The 18,844-nt window shown below is 37.7% G+C and overlaps 1 protein-coding gene across 1 annotated transcript in view; it reads left to right on the top strand.

The window, feature by feature from the left end:
* Pde11a (phosphodiesterase 11A) overlaps positions 1-18,844 on the top strand; it is a 209,385-nt gene that overhangs the window by 129,811 nt on the left and 60,730 nt on the right. The window contains exons 11-12 of the mRNA XM_013028053.1: positions 10,943-11,052; positions 17,600-17,690. Of these exons, the coding sequence (XP_012883507.1) occupies positions 10,943-11,052; positions 17,600-17,690 (201 nt within the window). The remainder of the gene's footprint in view (positions 1-10,942; positions 11,053-17,599; positions 17,691-18,844) is intronic.

Here is an 18,844-nt window from a genome sequence, read left to right as displayed (position 1 = left end):
ATTTAAACCATCAGAATACTCCAAGTATGTTGTTATTTTTGTGTCTGCTCAGTAAATTTGAGTGTCATTGTTAGAAAGGGTTTGACTGCATGGCAAAGGACATAGCTAGCAAGATAAATAGAAAGCCCACATAGTGGAAGAAGATCTCAACTAGCTGTACAACAGACAAAGGGCTCATATATAAAATATATTTAGAGCTCAAAAAATCAAACCCCCAAAAAACAAATCCTCAAAGAAACAACCTCCCCATTAATATGTGGGCTTAAGAATTAAAAAGAGTCTTCTCTGGAAAGAATGGCCAATAGATACACGAAGAAAAATGTTTAACAACTCTGGCCATAAAAGAAATGCAAATCAAAACCACATTGAGATTTTACCTCACCCCAGTTAAAATGGCCATTAACAAGAAAACAAATAATAACAAATGCTGGTGAGAATGTGGCCAAAAGGGAACACTACTACACTGTTGGTGGGAATGTAAACTTGTTCAACCACTCTGGAAAGCAGTATGGCGGTTCCTTAAAAGACTAGACATAGAGCTCTTCTATGATCCAGCAATTCCACTCTTGGGCATTTACTCAAATGATCATGAACAAGGCCACACTAAAGCTACCAGCACAACTATGTTCATTGCAGCAGCATCTACCATAGCTAAGATATGGAACCAACCCAGCTGCCCCTTAATAGATGAATGGATCAAAAAAATGCGGTATAAATATACAATGGAATTCTATGTTTCCATCAAAAAGAATGGCACCACCCCATTCACAAGGAAATGAAAAAACTTGGGGAAAATCATATAAAGTGGAATGAGCCAGACACAAAGAAACATAGGCTGCATGTTTCCCACATTTGTAATAATTAGTATATACCTAGTATAGTCCTAGAAGAGGATCATAATAGTCCAATAGCTATGTACATATGACCATATAAAATGATGCTAATTGAAATGAACTTCATGATATGGAAAAAAGAGGTTTCCCCCCCCTTAATGTATTGTTTGCAGTTATTTTTTTTCTTTCATCTTCTCCCCTCTAGTTTATTCTCTGTGGTTGTTATTTCTGATTTTGGTACCCTTTGTCTTGTATACAAGTTTATCTGATTTGAGGAAGGGAAGGGGAATCACAGATATGGTCACTGCAACAGCAATACCCACTATGTTGAAAATGAACTTTACTACTTGCAGAGGAGGGAGTTGGGATGGGGGAAGTGGGAGAAAATGAGGGAGGGGGTAACACTTCAAAAAAATGTACTCACTATCTTATGTAACTGTGACCCCTATGTTACCTTTACAAACAAATAAAAACACTACATCCTGGTAGCTCATGCCTGTCATTATAACTACTCAGGAGGCTAAGATGTGAGGATTGCAGTGTAAAGCCAGCCCATGCAGAAAAGTCTGTTAGATTCTTATCTCCAATTAACCAGCAAAAAGCCAGAAGTAAAAGTAAGGCTCAAGGGAGTGTAAAAGTTAAGTCGAGTATGAGGTTGAGTGGGAACTCCAGTTCCAAGACCCCCTCCCCACCCCCACATACTCAGATAAACTGTCTTTGGAAAAAAATGTTAGTAAATATTATTTGTTCTTTCTTACATTGCTTTGTATAGCTATATCTGGAAACGTTATTTTCTTCTCACTACATTTCACTGGACTTAACTATAATTACAATAGTTTCAAAGTCTCAAGTTTTGTTTATTCCTAACATAAAGAATTTTTTATGGGTTGGACACAGGCAATCTGGTTAACCAAATTTCTTAATGAAGAAATAACTATGGAGATAACTAAACTTACTTGATCAGGATAAACAAAAATAAATTTAATTCATTTATTGATCTAAAAATATTGATTCTAATTTCTGAAGTATGACTTCAGTTTGTGGCCAATTGGCTGTTTCCATGGATTAGCACTAAAGCTTCAAACAATCCTGACAACTACTTGTAAGGTGTGTATGTGTGTGTGTGTGTGTTTTGTTGTTGTTGTTGTTGTTATTGTTTTGCTTGCTGGTCCTAGGGCTTGAACTCTGGGCCTGGGCCCTTAGCTTTTTCACCCAAGGCTAGTACTCTACCATTATAGCCACAGTTCTACTTCCAACTTATTGGTAGTTAATTGGAGATAAGAGTCTCATAGACTTTCCTGACCAGAATGGCCTGGAATCATGATCCTTAGATTTAAGCTTTCTGAATAACTTGGATTATAGACATTAGCCATTGTTGCCTGGCGATTACTTGGGTTTTGATCCCAGTTATTCTATTTTTACTAAAGGGTTCTCATATTCTGTTTCGATAGGTGAATTAGAACCAAAATTAACCTGGAAAAATGTATGTACACTACAGGATTCAGTCTGGGTCACAAAGCCAAAAAAGAATGGTGCATATGAACAAAATATTCCTCTAGATGGCACTCCAAGGCAAAGTTTCCCAGCCAGTTGCTAGAATGGGATTCTCTTTAAAAAAAAAAAAAAATCTTGTCAGGGAGACACTGAGGCACACACCCCACTATGAAATAAATGTTCTTCTTTGAAGACACACCAACAAACTGTGTCCAAAAAATGCCCCTTCTATTGGGATGGGTCTGTTTTATGACTGCCTCCTGACGTGCCCTAACCATAAAAATAAAATGCAATGTTCTCTGTGTGACCTCAAATCTGTGACTATATTTTCTTATGTTCATTGTTCTGGGAATTGGAAGTGCATATTTACACGTGACTGCTAAGCAAATTTTATGCCATGAAAGAAAGGATAAGCAAATTTTAAATATATGATAACCTTTAACCATAAAATATTTCCCACAGAGAAAATAAGCTTATTGATTCAGAATTATGTTTTACAAAGGTATTGATGTTCATGTCTAAGATACCAAGCCATTTTATCTCATTAGAAGTTAAACTAAAAAATAACTACCTTTTGTAGGACAGGGAAATGAAGACTTTGATGGAAATTTAGTTTACTGGGAACCGTTGATAATTTAAATAATTTGTTCCATGCATTCAGCCTGATTTTTCAGATTTATATAATGAAAACATCAGTGCTATCCTTTGCTTTTAAAGAGCTGCTTAGTTAAAATTTGCCAAATTTTAAATTCTTCCCATAAATTTAGCAGATAGAATCACTTACTGTTTGTAGTTAAAGATTAAAAGCCTGCAGATCATTGGTAGGTATACAAATTATCTTCTTTTATGGAATCCTTTAGAAAAAAATTCTATCAAACACACATGAAAAACAGAGGAAAGATTATAGGGGAAAGCTGGGTTCTTTTTTTCTTTATAATTTGTATTCTTAAAGTAAAAGGAAAATAGTGGTTCCCGGGCTGCAGAGATACTTTTTGGTTTTATAAATGATATATGAGCTCTGACAGATTTTCCAAGGCAGTGGGAGAGAAAGGTTTTCTCAAGAGTCAGTATTCTTTACTATCCCATAAATGTACTCATTAGCACTTCGGGCCATGCCCCGCATCCTGTAGAGGCTCGATAAAGATTAATTGAATGAGTGAATTTGCTTTAAGGTAATATTATTCAAGGAACCATGTCTCTCAGTGTCCAGTTTAAAAAAAAACAACTACAAAATGACGAACAACTAACAGTGCTAGAAATCTTGTTCTTTCTTCATATCACACTAAGGTTCAGCCAGGGTTCATGGAGAATATTATGATCTTGCAGAATTCAGTGGATATGAATAGAGAAGAGCACGTGATTGCATTAAAATTTATAGTAGTGCTGGCAGCATGGTACTGGTGGGGAACTGCAGTTAAACACTAATAATAACCACTAATAATAATAGTGCACACACTGACACCCTGGACGTTTAGTGGGGGCTTCTTAAATCTTAAGTGTGAAGGTGGCAAGTGTAGGTCCATATTTGTGTTGTCAACAAGGTGATTTTCAGAGATAAGCTAAGCTGTTTTATTGAGAATTCAAACTAGAGAGCAGACGGGATGTTTAGAGCAAATTCCATCCGGCTCCCAAGCCTGGGGCTGAGATGCTTCGTGCTCTCTGTGGTTGCCAGAAAGACCTTGAGTTTCAAGGTAGAAATGTTCTCCTGGAAGCTCACAAAAGCACAACGGAAACTCTTTTCTTTCCCACCAAGGACAGATGAACTGAATTTTATGTATTTATTTAAAATATTTCATTGTTATTATTAAAGTAACATACAGAAGGGTTACAGTTATGTAGGTCAGATAAACAGTAGTACATTTCTTTTCGGACAATGCCAATTGAATTTGTAAAGAAAACATTTTCACTGAATAACCAGAATCTTAATCTCAAACAAAATCAAATTCCTTTGCTGGTTGTTCTGTTGAAAGGCACAAAGAGATCTATACGTTTTGTTCTATAACTGACTGCAATAAAATAAACAATAATCATTTGTATAAAATAACTATCAAATGTAATTTTTACATATCATTTCCTTACCAATGGAAGTAGTGACTAGTTATATTTACTTTAAATAACAGCCTTATCATAATAATACAAAGAAATTAGAAAAAAAACAGTTACTTAATCTTCATTTAGGTATAACTTAAAACGGCAAATATTTAATTTAGGAAAGGAATGATTTTTAATGTTTTGCATAATAGCAGCAGGGGGCATCATAAATTAACTACAGAGCTAATCAACTTGAATACTATGTTTAAATTGCATTTAGGGCTCCTACCTTTTAATCATGTAAGAAGGCTTCTGTTTTTACTCTCTGCTATATTTCAGAGCCCCAATTAGGCACCTCATGCTTCTAGATGGCACTGCCCTTTATCCACGTTTATTTTATGAAAGAAAAAGGAAAAATGTACATAATTAAGAACCTGGTGTGCTAAGAACCAAAACATACAATTGGGCAGAAGGATAATCCAATCCATTTCCTCTCACAGGAGAGTAACCTCCATAACTCACTTTAAGCGCTGCCATTCATGAGTTATGGGTCATTCCCTCTCTAGTGAAAATAAATTCTCCCGCACCATCAGCTCAAGCTGGGTATTTTCCTTAGGACATGTAAATTGCAAAAGTGCATGAACATAACTGTGTCTGGCATTACAGGGAAACTATAAGCTCTTGCTCATGGAGATAGCCTTTTAAGGAAAAGTATGTGGTTTTAGGACTAAAAATGCCTTAGTTAGAATACAGGGCTTTTCGATTAAAGTGAATTTATTCTTGAGATTTTTATAGTGTTGGTAAACTGCTTAATCTGTCGCTTTGTGTTTTATGATACCAGCTGAATCCCCCAGTTCAGAGAGACCCAGCCGCAGAGCCAGAACTATTTATCACAGCCTCCATTTTCCATGGTTTTAGGACTTCCTGGTGGTACTTTCTTGGGACTGAAACCTGGCACCTACCAGTGGCAAGCCGGGGAGCTTTAAAGAGTTTACATTTTTACTGGGTATCATGCTTAATCTTGATTCATGCTTAATCTTGGCCAGTAAAACCTGGGGTAAATTTTAAAGAGGTCTCAGATTATTGAAATTCATCAAACTGGCCTCTCATGGACCTCTGAGAGATCTCTTTCTACACAATTAACGTTCACCAAGAAATCTGCTTCATTTTCTATGCTCACAAACCATATGTTATATTATATTGCATTCACTAATAATTTGCCATTTCTACATATGAACAAAACATGCTGCTCTTATCCTCTAAAAAATAATAAACATACATATTTTAGGGTCTTAAGAATCTAATACTCTTCCCTTGCTTCTTTTTAGATGTACATATGAACTACATAAGGCTATGTTTATTATATTGTCTAAACTAAAAGAGAAATCTCAATTTTCTCATCTATTTGAAGATTTTATTTTAAACTGACACATTTAGACTGAGACTTTCTTCTTACCTTTTGTTTATTTTTTCCACATTTATCAAAATATGAGAGCAGAGATATATTAATTGATTTTTTTATTTGACCACATCAAAACCTTTTGAGAATATAAGGAATTTTGAAAGACGCTAGATGTCTTCTTTGAAATATTCTAGCAAACAAAACAAACAGATACGTGAACAAGACACTGCAAATAAAGGAACGATGCAACGACTGGCAATACATGGATTCCTAGCCACGTTAGGAAAAGGATAACATGGCGTTCACTATACAGTCATCTATATATTTGTATATTTTTACCTTTCTACAAAAGGTTTTTGAGTCTGGAAACAAGTAGGTTAGAAATTAATTATTGGATGAGGCTAAAATAACTAAATATAATTGTATAAAGTCAGTATCTCATTTGTGCATGAGACAAATACTCAACTCATAATTGTACCAGACAGACTACTGAGTCTTGTTGACTCACCTTTCTGAGAATTACGTAGATAAACATTTGCAAGATAATTTGAGACTAGCAATCATATATACTCCAAACATGCCAGGTTGTAGAATTTGATAGTAAGTGCTTTCAGAAGCTTCGAGTTGTAAAAGAAAGTCATTTAGATGAAGATATAATGTTTTCCCACCTGTGAGCTTGGTAAAGAAAGGATCACTATAGACTTTAATTAATTTCAAATCACTATTTGGTTACATTCATCTTGAGAAGAAACAGAAGCAAATTAAATCAAAAAGATCCCATTCCCACAGAAAATTAAACAAAGCACAAATGATTGGTATTATGCTTCATGCTCTGGTAAAAGAGATATGCAATAGGTTGGTGCTAGATGGTGATCCTCTGAAGTTTCTGGCCTTTGGACCTCAATAGGAGACTGAAGTGCCTCCTTTTCAGTTCAGCAGCTTTAAATGTCCTCAGGCAAACATCACTCTAAACACAAGGGAGTCCAACCATTGATCAGTGATGGTGTAGTTTGTCCTGTGGGGTTTTCCACCCAGAAAGGATTATTCTTGATTCCTACTCTCCTCTCCTGTCCTTTTCTCATGTACTTTCTATAGCTAGCAAAGATGGGATCTTAAAAGAAGAGGAAGAAGTTGGGAGAGAATTTGGTCATAATACTTAATGAACATCCTATGAAACAAAGTAAATGGAAGTGAGAGATTGGGTTGGGAGGGATGGGAGAGAAAGATGAAAGAGAAGATATCAATCAAAATGCATTATACTGACAAAATGACAGTTGAATGTTAACACCTTTGTACAGCTACTTAAAGATAATCAAAAGACAATTTTTAAAAATGAAATAAAATTATTTAAACAACAACAAGGGAGGTTGTGTTGTGGAGTAGTATCAATTTGCCCTTCAGCACTGCTGTTTCCACAGTAAAACCAGCCATCAGCATTGCAATTTGAGGCATTTACTTGAAGAAATGATAATATTTAGCACAAAATCATCAAAGAGTACTTCTAAGCCATAGTAAATTTGATTTTGATCATGTATCAAACAAAAGCTGTAGACAGTAAACCCACAACATTCTGTGTCCCAGAAATTAAACCAGAAGTTAGATGTTTCTGGTATGAATGCTTTCTCTCTCTGTCTCTCTCTGACCACAGTTTACAAGACCTCCCAGTTGAAACTGTCTAGAGGTCATTCAGAATATGATGGCCTAGAACAATCTCTGACGAGGGAGTCTTGGAAATGAGGTCTACATGCCTTGACTTCCTCTTTACTTAGGCAAATCATAGTCATTGCTTCAATTTTTGATACATACTCTGAGGAAATATAGGAGAAAAGATATATTACCATAAAGATCAATAAATTCATAATTATTGGGTGAAGAGCAAAAAAAGTCATATTTTATTTAAAAATAAAATAAGAATTCGAGTCAGGAGTAGGGCAAATGCATTGAAATACACTTTCTCCTACCTCTCTGTTTCCTTTTGAAGGTATATTATCAGCAGCAGGCAGCTGACTTTTTCTGCTCAGTGTGGATAAATTTAGGTCTGCTTGGACAGGGCCAGAAGAAAGATGGATGAGAGTGGGGGAGGGGCAAATGGACACTTAGTGGCAGGTGGACACTTTTCAGGCCTGATGAGTCTCAGAAACCATTTACGAGGCAGCTTTAAATCACAGTCAAGAGATAGGTGCTGCTTCAGTAACTCAGGTATCACAGTCTGGAGAGGTAAATACATTTTGTGCAACTGTGTGTATGTATTTCGGGGATTCTTCTGAGGATTCAGAGATGGGCTAGGCCCCATGGTCTTTGAATGCTACAAAATTATAGGAAATTTTCTAGAAAGTCCATAGCTTTCACCAAATTCTCCAAAGTAGCCATGATACAAATCATTTTAGAGCCAGTTGCTAGATTTCAAGAGAACAAAAGATAACTATAGAAAACTTCAGCAAAATATGATTCACCCTATTATATCATGGGTGCTAACTTATGGCTTTACATGATTTGTTATATTGATCTTGAATCTCTTAGAAGAAATTTGATTTTAACATATTCATAAATTTCTAGTCAAATTACTATATCTTAACATTATCTCTATTCCCACTGTTCTCATTCATCCTAGTTGACAGGATTTTCACAGGCAAAAAAAAAAAAAAAAAACAACTCTGTATTTCAGTAGAATTCCACTGTTTAAAATATTTACTTTTATATGATAATAATTATTGTTTGCTTGATAGACTTTCAAGATTTACTTTGCATTAGCAAGACCAAACGCCTCCCCCCCCACAAAGCTAATTTACAATTTTAAGATGATACTTATACCTCCTGTTCCCTTCAAAAAATCACCAAATAACAGGAAGAACAGAAATGGATATAAAATCCCCCCTCCCCTTTCTTGGACCCATAACCTATGAAGGCAGAAAATAGAGGGAAGATTGGCTCCTAACTTAGTAAAGAAGAACAAGGTCTCTACCACGTGCCTCAGGGCTCAAGGCTGAGCACACATGAAAAGAGCACCCTGCCAAGGCACGGGCGACACCACAAAAGTAGGATGCAGCGGCAGATAAACTAGCAATTGAATATAAGAAAGAATAAAGATTTTCTTCAGTCACATAAAGCTCCAAAAACAATGAGCTCACTCAGGGTTAAAACTTAATAAAAAGTGAATATTTTTGTTAATGATCTTGCAAAGCAAGGGAAAAATCAAGGAAAGAGAAAGACTTGGGTTGCAGGACAGGATATCAGGCAAGGAGAGGAAAGAGCAAATCGCTAAATAATGGTGAGGGAAAGTTGCATCACCAGGACACAAAGGGTCAAATAAAACGTGTGACACTTGATTCTCACAATTGTTTAGCACTCCTTTAACGAAGTGATGCAGGATGTAAAAGTATTAGATGTTTCAAAGAAATTCTAACACCAGGAAATGCAAATCTTTACATAACCTAAGTAGGAAACAATCACTGTATGCTAATTAGTTCATCAGTGAGTAATATTTATAGAGTGATTATCAAGCAAGTGTGAGTATGGATTATACTGAGAGTATGAGAACTGGCTGGGGGGGCTTTGCCTTTACCTGCCACTGGACATCATCACTTTTTTATAATAGATTCTCAAGGAGGCACACTGGGAATGTCCTTTCCTAGGTATTAGGTATGGGACACAGAACATAGTTTCTCTGGGACTTCAGTTTCCTAATCTAAAAGAGGATAATTATAGCACTTAAGCACATAGTACTGTTAAAAGAATTGTTCAATTTGAAAGCTCAAAGGTCAAGGTACACAGTAAAGACCAAGTATCTGGTGAATAACCTAGTGCTAAAACTTGCCCATACCATAAAGAAATGTGGTAGAAACCTAACTAACTACATATATTTTTTAAGTGGCTGTCTTTAGGGAATCAGAAAAGGGAAAGGACGAAGCATTACTGGTATTTGACTCTAAGTCTCTAAGTATGATGGGATTTTTTAAAATACTTTAAGTAAAATAAGCAAAACAGAAAACGCAGCAATCAATACCAAATTTTATATTAGGGGCACATACAAACTTTAGTATGGACCATTTCACACTCCAGATAATTTGTTAACATTTTCATTTGCTACATAAATGAAGTTAGATGAATTTCAACGTCTACCAGAGCAGGTTACTCCGTTTTTAAAAAAAAAAATTATCAACACAGTACTCCACTACTCAATTGTTTCTGCAATGGTGACATAACTAATTATGAAACAACGTTTTCATTGCTCTACTAGAAGAGTCTTATGGATAAACTACCCAAGGATCATAGATTTGGGAGGAGAAACACACTAAAGTAAAAGAATTTAAGTCTTCATTCCCCTTCTCCTGTCCTCTGATAAAGATTTTAATAAGTAATGAAATGGGAGACTTTCACAGTAAAAGGAGAGGGGGAAGATAAAAGCCTTGGATCAAGAAAATTCATAGACTAGCTTTCCCAGAGGTGCACTTCCTCTTTTAAACTAATGAAAGGATCAGCAGGAACCAAGAATCATTGCTTCTCCTGGTCCCATAATTATATCAAAGTGTTTCTAGAAGAAATTACATCACAGCTATGTATTTCACAAACAAAACTACCAGTTAGGGAAAAAAATTAACAATGTGTACTTCCCTCACTCCTCAATCTGGGTTGCCTAATGCCTGCTAAACTCTAGTTTCCACCTTACTACCTGTATGAATTTAATCAGCTCACAATGTAACATGAATTAATGTGTTGCAAGATAACGTCTAGAATGAGAACATGAACCAGTTTTCATTCTTCCAAGTTGTTCCTTTTAATACCACTCATTTGAGTGGCATCTGGTAGGGGCAGTGTCAGTTTGAAATTTGCCTTTTTATCACCCTACCATCAAACCAGAAGCTCACCATCAAAATGTACAACAGCAAAGCATACTCTGCTTTGGGCCTTTACCAAGCTATCTCTGTTATCTAGATAGTAAAGTCCATTCTCCAAAGAGGAACATCATGCTGGTGTGGTAGCATGGGCCATCGTGACAGCAAACTAATTTATCACTGTGGGGACCATAGGCTGTGCAACTGACCACTCAACTTACTGTCATCTAAGAAGGTGGCAGTTAATCATTTCCTCAAATGATGTGGGTATGAAAACAACACAGCCTGCTAACCTTATCCATCCTCCCTGCTCCCAGTAGTGACTGTTGCCATTTTCTCCTTCTTCCCAGACGGCTGGGTTTCAAGAGATCCTGACTGAGGTGGAAATTTTAGCCGTGATTGTGGGATGCCTGTGTCATGACCTTGACCACAGGGGAACCAACAATGCCTTCCAAGCTAAGTAAGTCTTCTGTTTGTTGTTATTTTAATGCATTTGCCTTTCTGCTCAGAGCCAAAGGTGACGATTGCTAAAGAGTAAAGCATTAATTTCTGGCATTTGAGGCCAAGGCCACGCAGACTTGGGCGTGCACGTCATGGGGCCCATCCATCTTTATAATTCCCCATTCTTCTTTTAATTGCAAATTTGCCCTTCATGTCATGCTTGTTGATTTGGTCTGTCTCTGTTGACCTCAGTCAGTTAAGAAGCTCCAGTCTTAAGGGGCCTACATTTTCCCTCTCAGAATATTTGCCTACATGGTGTGACAAAGACCTGCTACTCCCAAGTCTAGTTCTGAGACTATTAAATGAAAAGGGTCTTAGGAAATTTTATGAAGCAAAATATTCCTCTATTTCCAACAAAATTGCTCCAAGGATTTCTTTGATGGTGGTTATTATATAAACTGTAACAAAGTAAAGCCACATACAATAGAATAGTCTTTGCTCTTCTCGTGCCTATTTACATGAAGACAAAGGCACTGCATAAATACAGACATGTGTAGGCAACTATTTGTCCTGTGCATAGTGTGCAAGGATAGAGTAACCTGTCCCTAAGCAAACTACTGGTCAGGATAGCTACTGTATAGTGGTGGTCTATACAATGGCCAAGGCTACAGAACTTAAGAGGTGATAGAGATCTCAGCTAAGGGCTTTAAATGTTCTTTGTACTATTTATCTGCAAATAAAATGATACAGGAGATCAGAGGACTGAGAGAAACAATTTGGGGTGAAGAGGAGCTAGGGGAAGCTTCTATAGGGAAGTGAGATTAACTTTCCTATGACTGAAATCAGAACCTCCAGGTCACCAACCTATGTTAACTGAAACACGAATAATCTCCCTAAACCTTCCAATGAGGCTTGGAGTCCTGGGCTCTTGCATTTGTTCCTGATCTACCAAGAGCAAATTAATTTTGAGGTCTTTATCCCCCTGCAACCTGTGGCCCACGACTTCTACCTTCTCTTCTACAATTTCTTGACCCTTTCATTTCTATGACATCCTTTCTGTACACCTCAGCTCTAGCGTCTATTCTGCCTAGACTTAGAACATTTAGGAGAAAATGTGACAGTTGTGAGAGTTTGAGACCGTTCAGATATATACTCTCCGAACTTGGCTGGGTGTGCTGTTCCCTACCAATCTTCCTGTGTCCCTTGCCAGCTCTGGCCCCCTCGTTATTAGTAGTGTTATACGGCAAGCATGCTCTTCCCAACACTCAGCAGACCACCTGGCCTCTTGCTTCACAGAGAAAACAGAGGCCATCGAAGAGAATTCCCGCAATTTCCTCCCCTGACCTCTACAAACTTTTCTATCCATCCTCATCTCTGCCTCCTATCTTAGGGAGGCAAATCCCTCTACCTCTGCTTTGGATCCCTTTCTTCTCTCTTATCTGGAACCCTCCACCTCCTTCATCCTTCCTCATATCTCTCAGCCGTTTTCTCCTGCATATATGAACAATTGTCTCTTGTCCCCATTTAAAAAAAACCCACTTTAATCACCACTTCCCTCTGTAGCTACTGCTCTATTCTTTCCTTCTCAGTCAGACTTATTGGAAAGACATCTGTCTCCATTGTCTTCACTGCCTCTAATTGTACTCCTGTCTGAGGGCTTCCAGTTTCATCTCACCAGAGAAAGCAGTGATTCCCCTTTGCCCAAAGCTGCCCTTTCTTGACCATTAGTGTCTCCTTCCTGAAACTCTCTATCTCACACACAAAGGATTTTCATCTATCATTATATTATTCTTCCTGGTGTGCTCCAAGGCATCTCCTCCTGCCTGGCTTTCACTGCTGGATGCTTCCTCTCATTTCTCTTTTGTTTTCATGTACCATCAGCCTTTGTGTGGATCTCAAGTCCATAACCGAACCATCACCCACAGCTTATCTCCAGGCATTCCTTTCAGCTGTTTGAGAGGTACCTCCTACTTGAAGTTCCAGTCAGCTCACTCTCAATCTTCCCACTATGCATGGTCCTCTCTCTCTCTTACTCTGTATCTCAATGAACAGCACTACCAGAAATCTACAAGTCATAAGTCACTCAGACTTCCTTCTTGGAACTCCTTAAAGTGTCTCCCTCCTTTGTCTTCTTGCAGAAACTGCTGCTTCTTTTGCAGCTATCTTAGATTATTATGAAAAACATCCTGGCTTTCCCCCCAGTGGCTTTGAATGCTAGGCTATTCTGATGCACAGAAGTGATCAGGTTATTCCTCATCTTAAAAGCCACCCATTAGCCTTCTGTGACTTTTAGGATAATGTTCACACTCCTTAGCTTATCCCTTTAAGGGGATTCTTTTGTTGTTATTGTTGTTTGTTTGTTTGATTTTTTTGTTTTATTTTTAATAAGTTTTTTATTGTGAAAATACTGTGCAGAGGGGTTACAGTTACATGAGCAAGGTAATGAGTGCATTTCTTATCAAGCATTGTTTCTCTGGCCCAGCACCCACTCAGCCTCCAGCCTACTCCACCCAAGCAGCCATTTTCCAGACATAAGACATCTGAAAGGTATCAACGGGGGTCCTACTAACTGACATCTCTTTGATACCGGATATGCTATTTCTTTTACCTTCAATGCCATTCTTTTCCTTTGGTCATCAGAAGTGCTCCAAAAGTATCAATTTGGGGTTTAAATCCCTGAGGATCTCTCTTTGATAACTTTTATGCCCGTATAATGCCCTGGTACTGCCTTTTCAATAAGCATATGATTAATTTTTGATAAATGATGAATTGTAGGATTTTATCTTATTCAAATATAACTTTTCAATAGTTTATTGCTTTAAGAAAAGCATACGCTCTTTCATAGACTATGATAAAGCATAGCTTTGATAAACACAGGTTTTCTACTATGTGTAGCAAACACCTAGAACTCACCAAAGTAAACTACCCACACTTTCATTAAAGGATTTAATAGCTGCTTGGTTTAAGTTCTTATGTGTTTCACTATTTTTTTTTCTTTTTTGTTGGTCATGGGGCCTGAAACTCTGGGCCTGGGCACTGTCCCTCAGCTCTTCAGCTCAAGGCTAGTGCTCACCACTTGAGCCACAGTGCCACTTCCAGCTTTTTCTTCTTATGTGGTGCTGAGGAATTGAACCCAGGGACTCATGCATGCAAAGGCAAGCACTCTACCACTGAGCAAACTTCCCAGCCCTTCACTATTTTTTAAAGGATTTTTCTCTCTCCCAAGCCAATGGTATCCCAGTGAATGGCCCCACCAGAAATCTAGTATTAGTATATCTCCTTTTTGTGCCCTCTTTTCAGCCCCCTACCCTTCTACCACTTATAAATAAAGAAGAGATAAATGTGTCAAATTCTGCCTGTAAACTGAGAGTAAGAGCCTTGAGTGTTCTTTGAAAGTCACAAAAAATGTGCTCTGATATCCATGACCTCTCCTCAGCAAGACAGCCTATTGCAACACACTGAAAGTGGCCGTGCTTCTTGCTGGCTGAGCTCTCAGTGGTTCAAATCAAGAGTATATACCCAATCAAAGTTAATCCAATTGGATGTTATCCCCCTAGAATTTTGAAGTTTGTTACCATGATCCTGAATAGGGATCTAAGCTACAGGTCTACGTAGACTTGTGAGCTGAGGCTGCCATTTTGGAGACAGCTATAAACAGAATATCCCAAGGGGTTGGAAGGAATAAGAAGATAATTCTGCAGAAAGGAGAAAAGAAGGAAGTTGATTTTCAGAGAGAAGCCACAAAGAAAGGCTGTTCAACTAAAAGAGAGACCAAAAAAAAAAAAAAACAACCAGTCCCTGGCTTTTTCCATTACTGTTCCTATTGCTTAGGAGACTCAGTCAAACTTAAGACACTTGAGTTTCCTCAGAGTACCTGGAATCATTTAAACAATTTTTTTGTTAATCTTGTACTTTATTTTTGGTTTTATGCAACTAGAAGTCCATAAACAATGAGAATTATAATTTATTTGTTGTTTACTATGTCTCAAGCCCTTCCCAATATGTTTGTAGATACTTTGCTCTCCATTATTACAGAAGCCTCAGGAAGGTAAGTTACATGCCCCAATTCATCTACTCAGAATGCTGCAGAGCAGATTTGGACCCAAGACTATTCTGAAAGCCATTCCTAAACCACTGCATTGTTTTCTTCCATGACACTATGACTTCTATTTTGGGCCTTTGAGCTTACAGCTTACTGGCCGTCTTGCCAGATACGTGAGTTCTGCAAAACTAAAATATATTTTGACAGTCAGAAACTCAAGGCATAGAGTCATAAAAATTATAGAACTGAACTAAACCTTGTCATATTTCAAAATGCTTTAATTTTACAAAACTGGAAACTGTGATTCCAAAATGAATGATATTCATGCAAATTAAATATTAAGTCACAAATACTAGAATTCTTTTTTCTTGGCATGTCATATGATCAAATCCGCCTGTTTCAAGATGGTAGGATATACTTTGAGATGCCTAACTTGCTATCAGCTCTGTCCACCAGCCCAACCTAAGGGAGTCACTTCTGACCACCAAATCTCACTTAAGATTACCTTTGACAGTATATGTTTCTTATATCCTGATGTAGGAACTTTTTATTGATCAGAATAACATTTATCCATTGGGTTTACTAGAGTTTAAATAATCCCTAGGAAGAAAGCTGTATGTGTTATCCTTTTTTATTCCCAGTGATTTCTACGTCCCATCCTTGTGTTAAGTATGGTGGAAGAAATAAGAAAATACAGTAAACAGTCTCTTCTCTTAAAGTGATCAGAGTCTAATTCTCTTCTCTTGAACTCTTCACAGCCTTTCCAGAGATTTGGAAATGGAATTTAAATGCTCCAATTATTATGTAGCAAAGCATATGCTACCTTTTTTCATATATAAGGCTATTAAAAAACAGGAGACATTTAGCAAGGGACAAATTGCTATATAAAATGCAAAATGCCTCTATAATAAAAAAGTATGACTTTAGTTAGAGCACAATTTGATTTATACTCTTAGCCTTTCTGATAAGTGAACCTTTTCATTTTCATATTTTATTCCTAATTTTTAAGTATTAGAGTACGTGCAATGAATGATCAATGGGTAGAGAAGGCAGCAGTACCACGGCACTCTGAAATTGCTGTCCACACCTCTCCCCTGTTTTCTCCAGGGACAGCATTCCCCTCTCATCCCCCTCTCTATTACAGCTGCCCCTGATGATTAAATATCAGTACCGAGCAGCTTTGTAGTATATTCTCCTAGGAGACTTCTTCTATTCATTTCTAGCATAATCTCTTATACTCATTTCTTGGGGGGAAAAAACCCATCTTGTCGCTTTCAGCCAGGTCCCAGAAGTGAAATACTGGGGCACATTAATCTGCCATGACAGCCTAATCCCATTCTTCACCAACTCCCCACAATTCTCAATTTCCTAATTACCTTTCATAGTTTTCCTTTTCAAAGTTTCCTTTTCAAAGCCATACCTGCACCAACTGCCATTAAGTCTTTTTCTCAAAGAATATACATGTATGCATATAGGGAAGTTGTGGAGGGACAATTTGATTTACGCTCTGAGGTTTGGTGTCTGTCCAAAGAAGGACATACCTGAAGATAATTTTTTTACACTCACTTTTCTTTTTAATACACTTCTCCTCAGTTTGCTGCCTCTTGACTCCTAAGATGCTCAACTACTATTCCAAAAAGATAGTCGTAAAAATGAATGTTTTTGATCATTTTACTGATGTTATTGTTGGGTAGGTTGTTCTATAAAAGTGAAATGTACATATAACTCAAAATAATCCCTTCAAGTATTAAAACTTTATTGATTTAAAATGGAAATATCCACATACATGTATATAAATGCATATATATAGCTTATTTGTAATTAAAATAGACTATATTCTACTCCATGTCAGGCACTGTGACAAGCACTTTCAAATATTTTATTGTGGTCTCATGAACAACAAATGAATAGATGATAGGGTCATAATATTAGAGGTTAAGAAACTGAGGCTTAAATAGGCCAAGTTAGTGTCCAGAACTACCAACAGAGGAATGGCTAGGGTGAATCCAAATCCAAGAAACTCACATTGGTATCTTGGAGATAACAGAGACCACAGAAGGTTGTCAGCTTCACTTGTTGACAGTGTTAGAACATTCCCAAGGTCTTGTCCTATGGACAATCAAGCATATTTGATGTAGGACTGCTGCTGGGGGCACTCAAAATTTCCTGAGGCCTACACTGTTCCCAGAGCTTGATGTTGTGTCTCCTCACAGCACCTAAGTTGGACCCAAAATGCTATTCTATAATACATTTGTATTTGTGGTATTGTTGCATGCATTATCCTTTCTTCTGATCATGTCTCTCTTGCTAGTTTTATGAAAGGCAGTGACTGTGTCTTATTAATCATACAGCATCCAGCTTTACATATAGAAAGTTTTTGAAATATTTGCTTATGAGATGAATGAACTAGACAAGCAGTCACCTGAGAATGTACTTGGTGTGGTGGTCTCCAAAAGCAGGAAAAGCAGCTTAATCCAAAGAACAGGTGTGGGCAATGGTCACCTCACCTTCTGTCCTCTTCCAGGAGTGGCTCTGCGCTGGCCCAGCTCTATGGGACCTCGGCTACCTTAGAGCATCACCATTTCAACCATGCTGTGATGATCCTTCAAAGTGAGGTATGACTTGCTCCACTTCTCCCAGTAACAGAAGAGCAGACTTAGGATTCTTACCTCTCTTTCCTCATAGTCTCCACAGAGTCATGGGGAACCAGTGTTTAAGTCAATCTTTTGGACTTTGGTGACTCACTTGATTCTTTGACTTGCCTGATCAAGGATCTTGTCCAGGTTCTTCCTGAGCTGATGCTTTTAGTTTCACTCTTAAGCTTTATATAGTCACTTATAAGTAACAGGTACAGCTGCCTAACTGCAAACCATCTTGCCTTCCTTACTGGATGTAGAAGCCCACGAAGGGAATGAGTTGATCCAAGTACTGAGTAGCCTAACAATCCCATTTTGTAAAAGCAAAAGCCATTTAAAAGATGGTAGAGGTAGAGTAGGTGCTAGTAGCTCACACCTGCAATCCTAGCAGGAAGATAAGATCTGAGAATTGAAGTTGGAAGCTAGCCCAGACAGGAAAGTTCATGAGATTCCAATTAGACATTCAAAATACACAGAAGTAGAGCACCAGCCTTAAGCAAAAGAGCTCAATGACAGCACCCAGGCCCCAAGTTCAAGCCCCAACAACAGTGCACGCATGCGCACACACACACACACACACACACACACACACACACACACACACACACACACTATAAGCAAAAACTGGGCAAGCAAAGTAGTACTTTAATAGCATAATCAAGAAATCTATAAAAGATAAAGGAAATTAAAATTGCTGGTAAGATCAGTTTAAAAGTGGGAATTGCAACTAAACCTAAGGCCCAGGGCTAATGCCATATGCCTTATTTTGCTTCCTGTGGCAAGGCAGGAGTTAGAAGTAGTTGGAATTTTTATACATTGTGCTTTCCACAGAGAAAAACAGAAACCATGAGCTGACTCTGGCTGAGGCATCTGAGTTTTAACTTGCCAGGGAAAGATCTGTTTAATTTTCTGCAGGCGTACAGACTCATTTTTGTGAGGGCAAGAAGGGATCATCTGTTCCCCATTATTTGTCAGTTCTCTAGCTGTGCCATTAATTATTATTATTATCATCATTAAGGTCCTGCTTCGCTGGAATAGCATCATTAAATATGGAGGGTTTTTTTTTCCTCCAGCCTATCTTGCAAAAGCTTGTCTTGTGCACTATCACAAAAACCTTCGACCCCATAAAGGAG

Source organism: Dipodomys ordii, unplaced genomic scaffold, assembly GCF_000151885.1.
Source record: "Dipodomys ordii isolate 6190 unplaced genomic scaffold, Dord_2.0 Scaffold5, whole genome shotgun sequence".
NCBI lineage: Eukaryota > Metazoa > Chordata > Mammalia > Rodentia > Heteromyidae > Dipodomys > Dipodomys ordii.
Note: the sequence above shows the minus strand (reverse complement) of the source record. Positions and strands in the feature narration are given on the sequence as shown.